Raw genomic sequence first — 15,594 nt, 5'->3', positions numbered from 1 at the left:
AAGCTTGGCCCCAGTGATGTACTGGGCCATTCGCACTACCCTCTATAGTGCCTTGCAGTCGGAGGCCGGGCAGTTGCCATACCAGGCAGTGATGCAACCAGTCAGGATGCTCTCAATGGTGCAGCTGTAGAACCTTTTGAGGAGCTGAGGACCCATGCCAAATCTTTTCAGTCTCCTGAGGGGGAATAGGTTTTGTCGTGCTCTTCACAACTGTCTTGGTGTGCTTGGACCATGTTAGTTTGTTGGTGATGTGGACACCAAGGAACTTGAAGCTAGCCTTGCCACATCTGACGAGCGTCAGAGCCTGTGTAGTATGATTCGATCTTAGTTCTCATCATATTTGCGCCTCTTCGGTTGTCCAACGCCCCTGTCTGTTGTTCGGTGCTTTCCCGGGTAAGGGAGCAGTAGCTCTTCGGCTGCATCATATTCACAACTGTCAGTGTCCATGCTAGCTGGGCTAACAACAAATGTAGAATTACTGATGCTAGCATTGGATATGCTCGTGGAAGCAGAACAACTTGTGTCGTCGACAGGTGAAGGTGTAGTACTGCTGGTAGTAGCAGTACAACCAGTAGTGCTGGTATTTGTCTCTATGGATGCAGGCCTTACTTTTTTAACCATTCATCAATTTTCAAGCAAATGGAATGAGCAGCAGCTACGTTAGGCTACATATGGACTGTTAGTGGAATTCCCGCAAGAGAGTAACGGTTAATATGATTGGATGTTAATTATTTGACTAGGCGACCTGTATTTGACATTGTGTTGTTATTTCGCTGAACACTAGATGTTTACATTTTGGTTTTGGCAGTGAAAAGAGGCTACTCAGGTGAGAAAAACACTCGCCCAAATGTAAGTTAAGAACAAAATTCTTATTTACAATGACAGCCTACTTGTAAAGCCCCCTCAGCCAAACCCTCCCCTAACCCGGAGAACGCTGGACCAATTGTGCGCCGCCCTATGGGACTCCCGATCACGGCTGGTTGTGATACAGCCCGGGATCGAACCTGGGTCTGTAGTGACACCTCTAGCACTGCAATGCAGTGCCTTCGACTGCTGCGCCACTCAGGAGGCCCCCTACACATACACCGCCTTAGTGTATGTGACAAATAAATAATATGTGATGTGATTTTGTATGCATTTCAGAGACTAGTAATTTTTATCTCTTGACAGTTTGAAAGTATTAATCCTTTGACCTGTTGAAATGTATAATACATGAAGGTGGAAAAGAGGTGGAATTTACTAGTCTGGGGTGAAGACGTATAGTATTCAAGTTCTACAGGGTCACTGACTTGAGTTGACTGTTTACAATGGGACATCTATGGCCACTTCTTACCCCACAACTGTTTGTTTGAAATAGTCTCTGATAAGGTTATCACGGGTCAGTAGAGGTTCTGTCAACAAACTTCTCCATCTCTCTATTGCCCTGCAAATGCATAAATATATATCTTTTTTCTGACGAGGCGGAGGGTAAGTTTTGCCCACTCTGTGTTTGTACCTGCCCACAGAAAACGCCTGTCAACAAACCAACAGTGTTTAGCTGTCTAAAGATGTGGTTTGAGGGGAGTGACCGCAAGGAGGAAATGGTGGAAGCACACTTGCAATTACTGGCCAAGCCAGCTTCCATTCTCACTGTGACTCTGACTGGAGTTCCAGCATCTCCCGACTAGAAGAACTTTCCTCTCAGCTTACAATCAGGGCCCATATTCATAAAGTGTCTTATAGTACGAGTGCTGATATAAGATCAGTTTTGCCTTTTAGATGATAATGAATAAGATTATACGGACAGGAGGGACCTGATCCTAGAACAGCACTCCTACTCAGAGACAGTTTACGATTACAGACCCAAATCTCAGTAGCCTATCCAGAGTTTTATATTTAAATCTCAATATCTCAATAAGGCTCTGGCCTGGTCCCATACTATATGTGCTGTAACCAACACTTTTATTGTTGTCGTATTATTGTCGTACCAATAAAAGAGTTGGCTACAGCACATACATACACTATAGGACCAGGCCGGAATCCAGACCTGGTCTCAGTGCTTCAATACCCCAAGACTATCATAGCCAAAATAGCATTAGTTTAAACAGGCAGGACTTTAGGTAACACTTCATAATCCTATTAAATAACAAGTATAATTTATAAAGCATTTGTAAAGTATTTATAATGGCTTATTCATTCAAAACTATTATAAAGTTAGCCAAGTGCCTCAACTCCACATTGATTTCATCCACGGAGTTGAGCGCTGGCTAGAGTTTTTTTAGTCGTTCGAGTCGCTATTTTTTTATTTAACCTTTTTTTTATCCAGGTGAGTCAATTAAGAACAAATTCTTATTTACAATGACGGCCTGTCATCCCATACAAAAAAAGGTAATCAAATACATCCACTATCTTTGTTGAGATTCAATTGGCACATCTTAGAGCATCTTAGAGCAACAGCAATGAGGAAACTGTCTGTAGTTGTATTTGATTAATGTTTTATTAAAAAGTATGGATTTAAATAAACAAAGAAAGGCACGCAACAACAAAGGACAAACATAGGTACACGGTAAGGGTTAAGAAATGACAATTTTTTAAGTATCGACTGCATAGCGACTCGAAGGAGTCAGAGGTTAATTTAAAAAAAAAGTCTAGTCTGTGCTCAAATACATGGATGAAATCATTGTGGAATTGAGGTACTTGGCTATTATAAAGTGTAACCAAACTTTAGCTTTATTCCCTGTAGATTGAACTGAATCAACCGTGTTTTGGCCAACACTGGCCCAGTGCAAGGCTGAACCCTGGGTTAAGTGTGTAACTAAATGGGGTTAGTTGAACAGTAAGTCGTTGCAGGTGGGGTTTTACGTTTTCTAATCACCTTATAATGTCCCCATTTGCTGCTGCCTGGCTGTAGCTCATCAGAAAGCTCAAGGGGGCTTAATCAGCTATAGCGTGATTGTTAAACATCACTAACTATTCAATGAGACAAATGGGGGGGGGGACACTTTTACAGGGATTTCTATTTTGGCTTTTTATTGTTTTATTTAATCGGTAACATGTTGAGACTACATGGAGCTCAGATTCTTTAAGCATTTCACCAATATTTTTGGCAAACCACAATTCAACTCAAATGTGATCTTTTCCCCTCTTCTCCTCTCTCTCAGTAGCCAGTGGAACAAGGAGAGCATAGGAATAGGGTTTGGCCACCTCACCGCACCACGACCAGACAGACAGACAGGGAGTAGTTTGTGTGGGGGCTCTTGACTGCCATGCACACAAGGGTACAAGTAAAAACACAACTGCATCTGTGTATACAGCAGCACAACTCCCTCACACATGCAGTCTACATTTCTATGTCAGTGGGAGAGCAATGGCAGCAAGTGGAAAATGTCTATCTGTTTATTTTAGCTACAGCAACTGGTGTTATGTGAAATGCCCCAAAATATGCTGGAATTTAATTAATTTAATGCAAGCTGCCATTTGCCTGTCCCAGACATTGATTGTGGTTTCCATAGTGGAATTGAAGCCCCAAACTGAAACTCTCTAATTAATCCTATGGGCATGCTTAAGAATTGTTATAATCCAATAAGCTCAAGGTAAATGTTTCTCGCTTCCAATTTTTCCATGAAAGAAAGCAAAGCAGACAGGTGTTTGAGTACTAACTCATCACTTCCAGGAAGTTGTTTGGTTATACCTTCCTGGGGCTTTATAGGGATCGCTACGATGATATAAAAGCCACATGGGAAATAAACCACCCTTTTGATATTGGTAAAAGAAAATCCTACATGCTCACTCATGCCATTTTCAATTAGGGAGTGCTTTATGTTTTCTTTGCGTCAGTGTAGCTAATACATTAGAAGTATGCCTCTTGGCTGATGTTGTTGTTGGCAACTAGTGGGGCACTGGTTTTCCCTTCGCTTGTGCGAAGCGGGAAGGGAGGAAGACGGGAAATCCCAAGATGCCTTGAAGAATGCTGATGCTGCACTGTCTGGTGGCATGGGGTGTGTGGAGGGCCTCGGAGGCAAGACAACACAGCTGAATCATGGGAAGAACAGACTTGGTAACATCTTAAATTAAAATCCATGTTTGTTTCTGTCACCTGTTAGGGGTCAGGAACTGACTGTGGCATTTCTGTTCCTTAATGAGTTGAGAAAGAGAGAGTCAGCCATCTTTTACTTGTATTTAACTTCCTCTCTTTTGTACTCTCTGGCCCACCTGAGTCTTGGATCTGTTAATGTGCATAAAGGCAGTCAGGGAGGTCAAAACACCGGGATTAATGCTTTTCACATTCATAGCAGTGTTGAGCCCAGCGGCCAGGGCCCTCTTTTCTTTCCATTGCCCTACATCAGCAAGCAGCAGCCTAAGCTGCCAAGCACTGTGCTGTGAGAGGAATGCCTGCTGATTCCCTCCCATCATAAGGGCAATGAAAAAGCCTGACAGATCACAGTTAAGATTGGGCGGTACTTAAAGTGTGTTTTCTCTCTACTAGAGCTCTAACATCGCTGAAAACCCCAAGCTTCAAATGGCTTGAAAATAAATAGTAAAAACAGTAATGGTAATAATGTGAATACTGTTGAATCTTGGATTTGAGGAAGGGAGGCCAGTGGAGGAGTGGTTAGGGTCTGGTCTGGGGTTCCCATCAGGCAGAGAGACTGGCCTGTAACGTGAGCCTCTCCCAGCTGGGCTTTCAAAGCCCAGGCAGCTTGGAGCAGGGCGAGGGGAGCCAAACACACTAAGGAGTGTATTGACATTTGGGTTTGAAGACATCAAACCCCTGCCTCAGCTCTGCAGTACCCAGGACCCAGGCCAGCACCCCCAGTTTGACCTCTTCCTCCCAACCCTCACCCCATCCTCAGCCTTTACCCAGAGAGAAAAGGGGGTAGGGATGGATGAGAGCGAGAGAGTGCAAATGTTTGACTTTCTTTGTATTCATACATTTCAAAATTATTCAAGGGGTTCACTTCAAAGCTTCAAACATCAGTTAAAGGTCCACTTGGATGTGATCGAGAGAGTAAGTTTTCCAATTCTGTCAGGGGGTTGGAGAGTCCTCTCCTGGGTACTACTTTTCCCCTTTATCTGTAAAAGTTCCTCTCCAGTTCAGGGAAATGACTGGTCCTCTTGGACTGCATTATATTTTCTCATGCAATATGTTTGTTGTTATTTTTTTAGATAAGTGGTTTTACCTCTTATCTAAAAGTGGTGAAATACACTAATTCGATTGGACGAAAACACCCTTCAGTCACATTTGTCTCAGCCTTCCACATCAGTTATCTGCGATGGATATTGTTCAGCCCTTTTAGTACTAGCTGCCCCTGTTTGATGTTGGTTATTCATAGTATGATGGACGATACAGATTCTAACAATGACAGATTATTCCCTTTCTTGGCTGCCAAGTTAGTGCACTTCATTTTGTTTATTTGATTTTTCGGGAGTTGCTGTCATAAAAGGGAAAATCCACCCCAAAAACAATATTTTGGTTGTTTTTTTTCTCATTTTGGGACTGTTGATACAGAAATTTTCCCTGTAAAGGTGCTACGCATACGGTTTTATTTTTATTTTTGCATTGTGAATTCAGAAAATGTCCATAATATAGCTGCAGTAATAGTGGAATGTTAGTGTTTCACAGTATTACTCACCTATTGATTTCTCCTGCCGGGGTGGCATCTGTTGTCAACATGGGAAAGCTGTTCTGACTTTGTGGCTGTTTTATCTAGTGGAAAGGACTCTGTCTTATCCTGGTTGTGCTACAATTCTGATTCCCTACAGTACACTATTCAATGCATAAACTGAAAAGGCTAATATTTTAGCAATCAGGAAATGACAGAGTGATTTCCACTAGATAACACAGCCACAAAGTCAGAACACCATTTTGACAACAGATGCCGCTCCGGCGGGAGAAATCAATAGGCGAATATTACAGCCAATCACAACACTGGCGGGTAAGTAATACTAAGTAATACTATGAAACACTATCATTCCACAATTACTGCACACATATTATGGACATCAGTGTTATCTGATGGTAAAAAAATAGAGGCTGTATCACTTCAATGGATATTCGGTAGATTATTTGCTGTAGCCTACATATTTCCCTCAAACTTGAACATGCTACAGGTCCATGGCCAATTTTGAGCACTGTATCATGATATTACATGAATATAACATGTTATCAGCTGAGATTTGTGTGCCGAGAGCGTTTATCAATGTTGTTATGATGAGAACTGCATAACAGTCACCTTCCAGGTAAGTGCCCCAGGTAAGTGTGTGGGTGTGTCTTTCTGTGTTTGTTTGTTCGTTCTTGCCAGAGCTGTGTGTGGGTGTTGTGGGTTAACTACAAAAATACAGGTTGTGTGTGTGATGTGTGTATGTTTGTATGCCAGTCAGATTACTTGGGCAGATTACAGATTACATGCAGTGATGCTCCTTGCTGTCTTTCTGCACAAGTTTCCCATCACACCCCACTGGAGGGGCTTGCTCTGCAATGACAGCAGCATCAGCCTGTCCTATAAGAACAGCACTCTGCCCACCGCTGTCCTGGGAGTTGTGGGGTTCCCTGTGCCCATCATCTCCGTAAATCTTTAGCATGGTTCAGCAGCAGGAGGGACAGGAAACACATCCAGGGGACTCTGATTCACTCCATCCAGAGATTCACTGAATGTGGCTATATGCCGAGGCCACCTCACAAATGTAGCAGTTGGTGATCTACATTCAATTGATTGCATTCATAAACCTAGAAGTGGTATGGGATTAGCCTTGGTGTCGGTTTGTCTATAAAAAAAATCCAAACATGTTGGTATGACAACCACAGTTGTTGAAACAGACAGGCACCAAGGCTAGTATACAAACCCTATTGGTACAAAATGAACTCCTACACGGCTCATCAATACTGAATTAAACCACTATTTCCTAGTAATTGGTTTTAGGTTGAGAACTATCTGAGTGAAGACAACAAGTCTGGAAAGATGTGAGTGAAAAATGAGACCCCCATGTTCCCTGTCCAGCCATCGCTGTGCCATCTACCTGTGGACACTCCTTTATGAGCCCCTTATTGACCCTCTCTCCTATATCTCTCTCTCTTCATGTATCCCTCTCTCTCTCTCTCTCTCTCTCTCTCTCTCTCTCTCTCTCTCTCTCTGCCTCACCACTGCTGTGTGTACATAGCCGGCCTGCCTTTCCTGATCATAGAAACTAGTGCTGTACAGCCCTACCGCCGAGGCTTTTACTGCAACGATGAGTCCATCAAGTACCCGGCCAAACACGGAGACACCATAAGCGACGCTGTGCTTTCTGCTGCTGGCATTCTTATCACCATCCTTTCTGTAAGTCACTATACCTCACTAATTTGCCTGAGTCCCAGATCAGTTTGTGCTGTCTTGCCAACTCATATGTATATGAGTTGCCATAGGAGTTGGCATGTCAGCACAAACAGATCTGTGACTCAGGCTATGTTCATCTCACTTTCCACCTCAGCAATGTGCAGCACCATCAACACTCACTGTACTGTGTGCCTACTAAAATATACAGCACACTGCCCACTGTCCTGGCAGTTGTGGGGTTCCCACAGGGCGTCATTTCAACATGGACATTTGGATAATATTTGGTTGAGACGTTGATCAGTGAGATTTTATTCACCCACTCAAAAAGACAGCCAGAAGTTTGTTGAATTCCCAATGTGTTATCACTATGCTATTAACCATAATTCTATACATACATACTATACATATTTTACAGACACAATCTATTTTACAATAGTTATATTTTGTTTGTTTTTAGTCCTAGCCTTCCTCTATTTCTGATGTCCATCCAGTTTGATTTCTATTTGTAACTGTGCTATTTAACAACATTTCTGAACCTATATACATTTTACAGACCCCGTATGTTTTACATTGGTTATCTTGTTATTAGTCCCACCCTTCAGCTCCATTCAACCCCTCCCATCTATCTCTTAACACCATCCATTTTGGATTTATATTTGCCATATATTTTTCAAAATCTAAGTTAAGTAGACTTTAAATAAAGTGATTTGATTTAGTCCTATTCTTTAACTTAGATTTTTGGTTGAGATGCAGACGGAGAAGCCAACATATGAATTATACATTTCTTGAGAACCTGGAACTAAAGCCAGACTAAGTCAGTAGCACAAAATATATTTGGTTGCATTGCACACCAAACACAATTAAATATCACTTTTGCAATATAGTAAATAGCTTATTAACTTGTAGACAAGTTAACAAATGACATGTTTGAGTGTTAGCTCCAACTAAACCAAAAAGAATAGTTCAAGAATAGGATTAAATTGCCTGAGATGAAACTATCCAATCAATAGATACATCTCCTTTAAATGTTGAGATTGGGTTGCATTGTCAACCAAACACAATTCAATATGACTTTTGTCAACATAAAGACAACATATCAATGAAGCCAATATATGTATTATTGACTTGACAATTACAAACATGTAATTCACAGGGCTAGACATGTGGTGGATGGCACAGGAGAAGAGCTATAGGCCCATTTTTCTTCTTCTGAATGTATGCTAAATTCCATGTTCCCCCATAGACCAAGGGGCTTCAAATAAATCTCTGCAACAACAACAAAAACTACTCTGGGAGTGTTGGAGTTAACATTTTATAATTGTATAATTTGTGTGACGACTAGACATTTATGAGACAAGGCACGAGACAACCTCTTCCCCGCTTTGAATATCTCTGAGGTTACAACTTTAACAGTTACACAAAGTTAATACAAAGCTGTTTCATTCATTCACATAGTTGATATATTCTCAGTTCTTACACAATGAGAAACAGATGTGTTCTTTTCTCTCCCATGAAGCAGCTGGGTTGGATCAACCAGGCTCTAAAGGGCTCCATGGTGGCGAGAGAGAAATTAACAAAGAAAAACAGACATATTATCAGCTTGTACAATCTCCCTGTAGGACCTTCCCCCAAATGTGTTTTTATCGAAATTAGATGTTTTTCTGCCATGACAAGAATTTCTCAATGAAACCGAGATGCTAACAAGAAAACACCCAGACATCCCCTTGTGAAATCAGAGCCCTGCGAAAACGAGTGAGCCGGCGCAGTGGAAAACAAACGTGCCCCCAATGTGTGTCTGCTCTGGTAGAGTCTGGCCACCAAAAAATCTGACATGACGCCTAGCTCAGCGTTTCTCCTGGTTGAAACCAGAAGTACTGCCCCTGCCCTCCCCCTCGCTATCCCTCCCTTTCTCTCTCCCTTTTCATTCCCTCTCATTTCTCCCTTGCTCTTTTCCTCCCTCTCTCACTCTGCCCCTCTCTTTGTCTCTCCCCATTGACTCTCTCCGTCCCTCCCTCCTTCTCTCCCTCACTCTTTTTCTCCCTCCCTCTCTTCACTCTCCCTCCCTCCTCTTCTTCTCACTCCCTCCCTCTATAAAACCTCAAGCTCTTTCTCCTTCTCTCCTCACTCACTCCCTCTCTCCCATTTATCTGTGGCCAGGAGGTGGACTAGAGGGGGGTGGGGAAGGGAAAGGCATTCGAGCTTGAACAGCTGTAGTGAGTTATTGGAGTCCGGTCCACGTCCCCCGGCCCTAAGTATGTCCGGCACGTCAATCATCGGTTTTATACGTTTGTTTATTTACCCACTTACTGAAAACCTCTGCATGTGCCTTCCACAACTCACATACTCACTCACCCTCACATAGTTACACTGAACGTTATGCAATTTGTTTTTGATATTAGTGGTGCTAACCAAGGGTTGGGTTTGGAGTGTTTTTGATATTAGTGGTGCTAACCAAGGGTTGGGTTTGGAGTGTTTTTGATATTAGCGGTTCTAACCAAGGGTTGGGTTTGGAGTGTTTTTGATATTAGTGGTGCTAACCAAGGGTTAGGTTTGGAGTGTTTTTGATATTAGTGCTGCTAACCAAGGGTTAGGTTTGGAGTGTTTTTGATATTAACGCTGCTAACCAAGGGTTAGGTTTGGAGTGTTTTTGATATTAGCGCTGCTAACCAAGGGTTAGGTTTGGAGTGTTTTTGATATTAGTGGGGCTAACCAAGGGTTAGGTTTGGAGGGTTTTTGATTGACCTATTTCCTCCAAAATAAAGTCAAATATTTGAAAGTCTTTGATGTAAGTATTTTTTCCTTCAGCTCATAGTATCGTTGTAATATTATACTCTGATTACTCCTAGTATTGTCGCTCTATACTCTGATCAGTCTCTGCTGTTTTACTGATGTGTTTAACTGAATTCCAAATATATATTGGAAAACCAGATGTCTGATACTCTATCATACTCTATCATTAAGGAAATTAATAAGCAATTCAGTTTTGTTGAAATGAGACATAATAACAACAATGAAACAATGAATTACTGATATTTACTCTGACAGTAATTAGGAACTACATTACAGTAACACTATGATTTCAGTGGCCATCCTTGTAGATAACATGACTGCTGACCCATATATACAGTACATATAGAGTGTGTATTTCTACTTCTGCATGACTGTATCCTCTCCTTTATCCCTCTTGCCAGATCATCATCTCTAAGAGATATAGTCATGTCAAAGATAAATGTAAATGTAAATAGTCATGTAAAGATGGCCGCTGTAGACTCCGGTTTCACCAATCCCCATTTGACTGCCACAGTGGCCATCTTTGTGCTGTAGATGACATGACTGTATCCTCTCCTTGTTCCTTCCCCCATCAGATCATCATTGGTGAGAGCTACATGATCTACTACCTGAACGAGGGCTCTAAGTCCTTCGTGGGGAACCCCTACATCTCTGCCCTCTACAAGCAGGTGGGCGTGTTCATCTTTGGCTGCGCAGTCAGTCAATCGTTCACGGACATTGCCAAGGTATCGGTGGGCCGCATGCGACCCCACTTCCTGGACGTGTGTAGGCCCGACTGGTCCACCATCAACTGTTCTTTGGGCTACATCACAGACTACCAGTGTAATGGACCCGAGAGCAAAGTCCAGGAAGCCAGGTACATTACTCTGATATTACTCCATTGTGATTGTGAAGCATCTATGTGGTGTTTATGAAGACTTTATGAGTGCTCTATAAAGAAACGTAGCCTATAAGTTATGTTTCGTTTGAAGTGGTACCGGATATTTGATTTCATACAAAGTGAATGCTTTGTTCAATATTCAGGCGAAAGGCATTGCATTGGTCTTACCTGTGCAGTAATCTTCTAATTGCTATAGTAACAACATTTGATTTCTCCTTTTCAGGAAGTCGTTCTTCTCTGGCCATGCGTCCTTTTCAATGTACACCATGCTGTATTTGGTGGTGAGTTACTGTCATGTGTCTTAACCTCACACACACACACACACACACACAAACACACATGTACACACACACTCTAGCTGTCGCCCTGTGTTGATTCATTACCCATCTCTCCCAATCTCCCAGTTCTACCTGCAGTCCAGGTTCACCTGGCGTGGAGCCCGTCTCCTGCGCCCCCTGACCCAGTTCACCCTCATCATGATGTCCTTCTACACCGGCCTGTCCCGCGTCTCCGACCACAAGCACCACCCCACCGATGTCCTGGCTGGATTCGCACAGGGAGCCCTGGTGGCCTACAGCATAGTGAGTATTTGGACTTAGTGTTTACTATGTCCCCATAACTACATAGTACTTTACTGCATATAATGCATAGTATGTACTATAGCTATGATTTACTAGATATAGTACTGCATATACAGTGCATTTGGAAAGTATTCAGACCCCTTGACTTTTTCCACATTTTGTTACGTTACAGCCTTATTTTAAAATGTATTAAATAGTTTTTTCCCTCATCAATCTACACACAGTACCCCATAATGACAAAGTAAAAACAGGTTTTTAGAAATGTTTGGTAGCGATTACAGCCTCGAGTCTTCTTGGGTATGACGCTGCAAGCTTGGCACAGCTGTATTTGGGGAGTTTCTCCCATTCTTCTCTGCAGATCTTCTCAACCCCTGTCAGGTTGGATGGGGAGCATCACTACACAGCTATTTTCAGGTCTCTGAGTTGAAATGTATCTGGCTAAGGTGTATGTAAACTTGCGACTTCAACTGTATATAGACAGGTGTGTGCCTTTCCAAATGTTGTCCAATCAAGTGATTTTACCACTATAACGACACAGGATGAGACCCAGATGCAGACACAGGAGGCAGATGGTTTAAGTCTCAGATGTATTACATACAAGGGGTAGGCAAATGGCAGGTCCTGGACAGGCAGAGATCCGTAATCCTAATAAGAGTCAGACAGGCGTATAAAGGCTCGGGGTCAGGGCAGGCAAAAACAGGTTGGAACTGGGAAGACTAGATCACAAACTAGAAAAAAGGAAAAACACGCTGGGACGACTTGACGAGACAAGACGAACTGGCAACAGACAGAAAACGCAGGTATAATACATAGGGGATAATGGAAAATAGGAGACACCTGGTGGGGGTGGAGACAAGCACAAGACAGGTGAAACAGATCAGGGTGTGACATCCATAGTGGGACTCCAATCAAGTTGTAGAAACATCTCAAGGATGATCAATGGGAACAGGATGCACATGAGCTCAATTTTATGTCTCATAGCAAAGGGTCTGAATACTTATGTAAATAAGTTATTTCTGTTTTTTATTTTAATACATTTGCAAAGATTTCAAAAAATCTGTTTTCCCTTTGCTATTAGGTGTCTAGATGAGGATTTTTTATTTATTTAATCAATTTTAGAATAACAAAATATTGAAAAAGTCAAGGGGTCTGAATACTTTACGAAAGCACTGTAAAGAAAATGGTATAGTACTGCATGTATAATGCAGTTATGCAGTCTGTATCATTAACATGTCTGACCTGTTTTTACTATATAATTTATTATTGACAATATTGACCTTTTTTTCCCTTCTTCTTTCCAATCCCTCAGGTGTTTTTCGTATCTGACCTGTTCAAGCCCAAAGGCAGAAGTTCAGCTCTACCAGTGACACCATTAAAGAACCCCAACAACCCCACGGCAGACATCAGAGAGAGGAGCAACCACATCACCATGGCATAGTAGAGACCACTAGAGTACAGCTACCTTCTGCTGTAGGTTTTAAACATCCTTTATTTCACCTACTGGTCTGTACTGGATATGTTAAACAACCAAAGCAGCAAGACTGCCAACTGACATGTCTGCAAGGCACAGAGAAATAATGAGTTATGGAGAACTTACTTTGGAAAGAAGAGGAGAGACACAAACAATACACGCACGCCGTTTGAACAGCCAGCAACATCCATGTTTCTCACCATCTCATCTGACATGTGAATGTGGAAGAGTGTGGGGAGAGAATTCATATTTTGCTTTAATTACCCAATATCTCTATATCAAACCTGGTGCTTTGCAGATTAACTTTATCTGGATCTGCAGACAAGGAAGTTTCACAGACAGAATCATGAAGGAAGGAGAGAAGGAAACGAACAGCTGTGGAACGTGATAATGTCTGCTTGGCTTCAGGCAAAATGGAGACTGGCTAATAATACCATTCACACACATACTTTGTGCATATGAGATACAAACTCATGAACAGGAACAAATTCCTTGATTACAGGAAGGATGTTTTTCTTTTATAAATAACCTTAGTTTTAAGTTCGAGCTATAGCACTATATCCAAACTCAATATTTTATTTAATTGTCACCACTTGAATGAACTGAAGTGAAGCTTTTCTGTAAATCTTTGTATTAAAACCAGCGTTTAGGTCTCCTGAAATGTAGTTTGTATAGAAATATATACACTGTAGATGGAGACTACAGAGAGAGGGATGTGGGCCTCTTTTTGCTGGTTGGGACGAGCCTCCACTGAGCCCTGTAATGAAGTGACTGTGTGTGCCAGATGACTGCTCACAAGTATTAGGTCAGAGTATTAGGCCAGAGTGTGTGTATATGTGTGTGTCTGTCAGTGTGCAAGTATCTGAACGTCATGTGTGTGTGTGTGTTCGTGTTCGTGTGTGTGTTCGTGTTCCTAAATGCTTCAGGTTAAAGACCGGGAACGTAAGGCTGCTTCAACAGACGTTTATATTAAAAACAGGAAAAGTGTGGAATTATACTTTCATAGACTAGCTTTGTGATACATTTTCTAGTGATTCACATAAACTGTGCCAACTTCAGAAAAAAGAACCCCTTCCCTGTTACACTATAGTATGCTCTGTCCTACCATGTCATTGCAACCAAACAGCAATATCTGTTTTATTTTTGTAATGTAAAGAACATTTTTGTATCATAGAATTATGTACAATATCCTTTACCTACGTTTTCATGAAATATCCACTATGAATGTTGACGTGTCGATACCTGTGTAATTGTGTAAGTGCTGCTTAAATAAGCAGTGATTGACAAAAGTCATTCAGTGAAATGACAATTTGTGTTGTGAGTATTCAAACTTTTGTGAAATAGCTTTCAAGAAGACAGCTTTATATTAAAATACCTTTTAATATTTTTGTATTGTCTTTTTTTTGTATATTGTACAATGAAAATATAAGCCATATACTGTAAATGTATTATAGATGAAGTGCTTTGTAATAATAAAAATGAATTATTTTAAAAGTTTTGTGTCCTTCCTCACTTTGACTGGGACAAAGCCATAAAATAAAACAATTACAGGCAGTTGATAATGAAGCTGAGCAGCTCTCTCTCTGACTTTGCGTGTGAAGGTGAGATCTGGGCGTAGGTTCTAGACTCTATGGTGGAGTTCCGTTCCGTGCTGTACTTCCTGAAGGGGAAATAGTGTGCATTCCAGGTTTTAACCCATATCCCGAGTGGTATACTGGAATAATATAGAACATACCTGGTGAGCATGCCCCAGTGGCAAATTAGTACATTCCCATATGAGAATGTGACTCTTGGAAGACTAGCCCTTTGCTGGGCTGATAGAACTCCATGTTTCAATTACAATTCCTATGAATTGAAAAAATGCCTCATCTGTAGATTGTTCCATATGCTAGTATTCAATCTTTCAAGAATCCATACTCAAATGAGAAACAGGTTCAGGTGTTTCTGGTCATAGGTTCAGAGTGGCTGAAAAATCACAACTTTCACCAGGTTTTGGGCTTAATGTCCTGGTACTGGGTAAAGTTCATGATGCTGTTGACCTTAACAAGGGACCCAGGACCAGAGGAATCAAAAATATCCCCATAATATCAAAGATCCACTAGCATATTTTACAGTAGGTATGGGGTTCTTTGTGAATATGCATTCTAATTTCAATGCCAAACCCATGACTGCTGTCCGTGGCCTAAGAGCTCAATTTTCATGTCATCTGACCATATCACCGGTTCCAATCCAAGTTCCAATGCAGTTTATCAAACTCCATGTGTTTACATTTGTTGATGACATTAAAATAGAGCAGTCATTTTTGCCCATCTTTATCAAGGTTGACAATTTCGGACCCCACATTTAACATAGTAAATGGATAAATAATGTACAGTGCGTTCCAAAAGTATTGCGACAGTGAGTGCAATTATACAATGACTATGGGGTTAAAGTGCAGACTGTCAGATTTTATTTGAGGGTATTTCCATCCATATAGGGTGAACCGTTTAGAAATGAAAGCACTTTGTGTACATAGTCCCCCAACTTTAGTGGACCAGAGGTATTGGGACAAATTCACTTATATTTGTATTAAAGTAGTAA

At 41.5% G+C, this 15,594-nt stretch overlaps 1 protein-coding gene across 1 annotated transcript in view; it reads left to right on the top strand.

The window, feature by feature from the left end:
• LOC129824204 (phospholipid phosphatase 3-like) overlaps positions 1 to 14,472 on the top strand; it is an 18,930-nt gene extending 4,458 nt beyond the window's left edge. The window contains exons 2-6 of the mRNA XM_055883666.1: positions 7,138 to 7,295; positions 10,658 to 10,938; positions 11,186 to 11,243; positions 11,367 to 11,543; positions 12,853 to 14,472. Of these exons, the coding sequence (XP_055739641.1) occupies positions 7,138 to 7,295; positions 10,658 to 10,938; positions 11,186 to 11,243; positions 11,367 to 11,543; positions 12,853 to 12,981 (803 nt within the window). The 3' untranslated portion in view covers positions 12,982 to 14,472. The remainder of the gene's footprint in view (positions 1 to 7,137; positions 7,296 to 10,657; positions 10,939 to 11,185; positions 11,244 to 11,366; positions 11,544 to 12,852) is intronic.
• Positions 14,473 to 15,594: the final 1,122 nt, after the last annotated feature.

The sequence above is a fragment of the Salvelinus fontinalis genome, chromosome 26 (genome assembly GCF_029448725.1).
Source record: "Salvelinus fontinalis isolate EN_2023a chromosome 26, ASM2944872v1, whole genome shotgun sequence".
NCBI classification, from domain to species: Eukaryota; Metazoa; Chordata; class Actinopteri; order Salmoniformes; family Salmonidae; genus Salvelinus; species Salvelinus fontinalis.
This window is presented reverse-complemented; position numbering and strand designations above follow the sequence as displayed.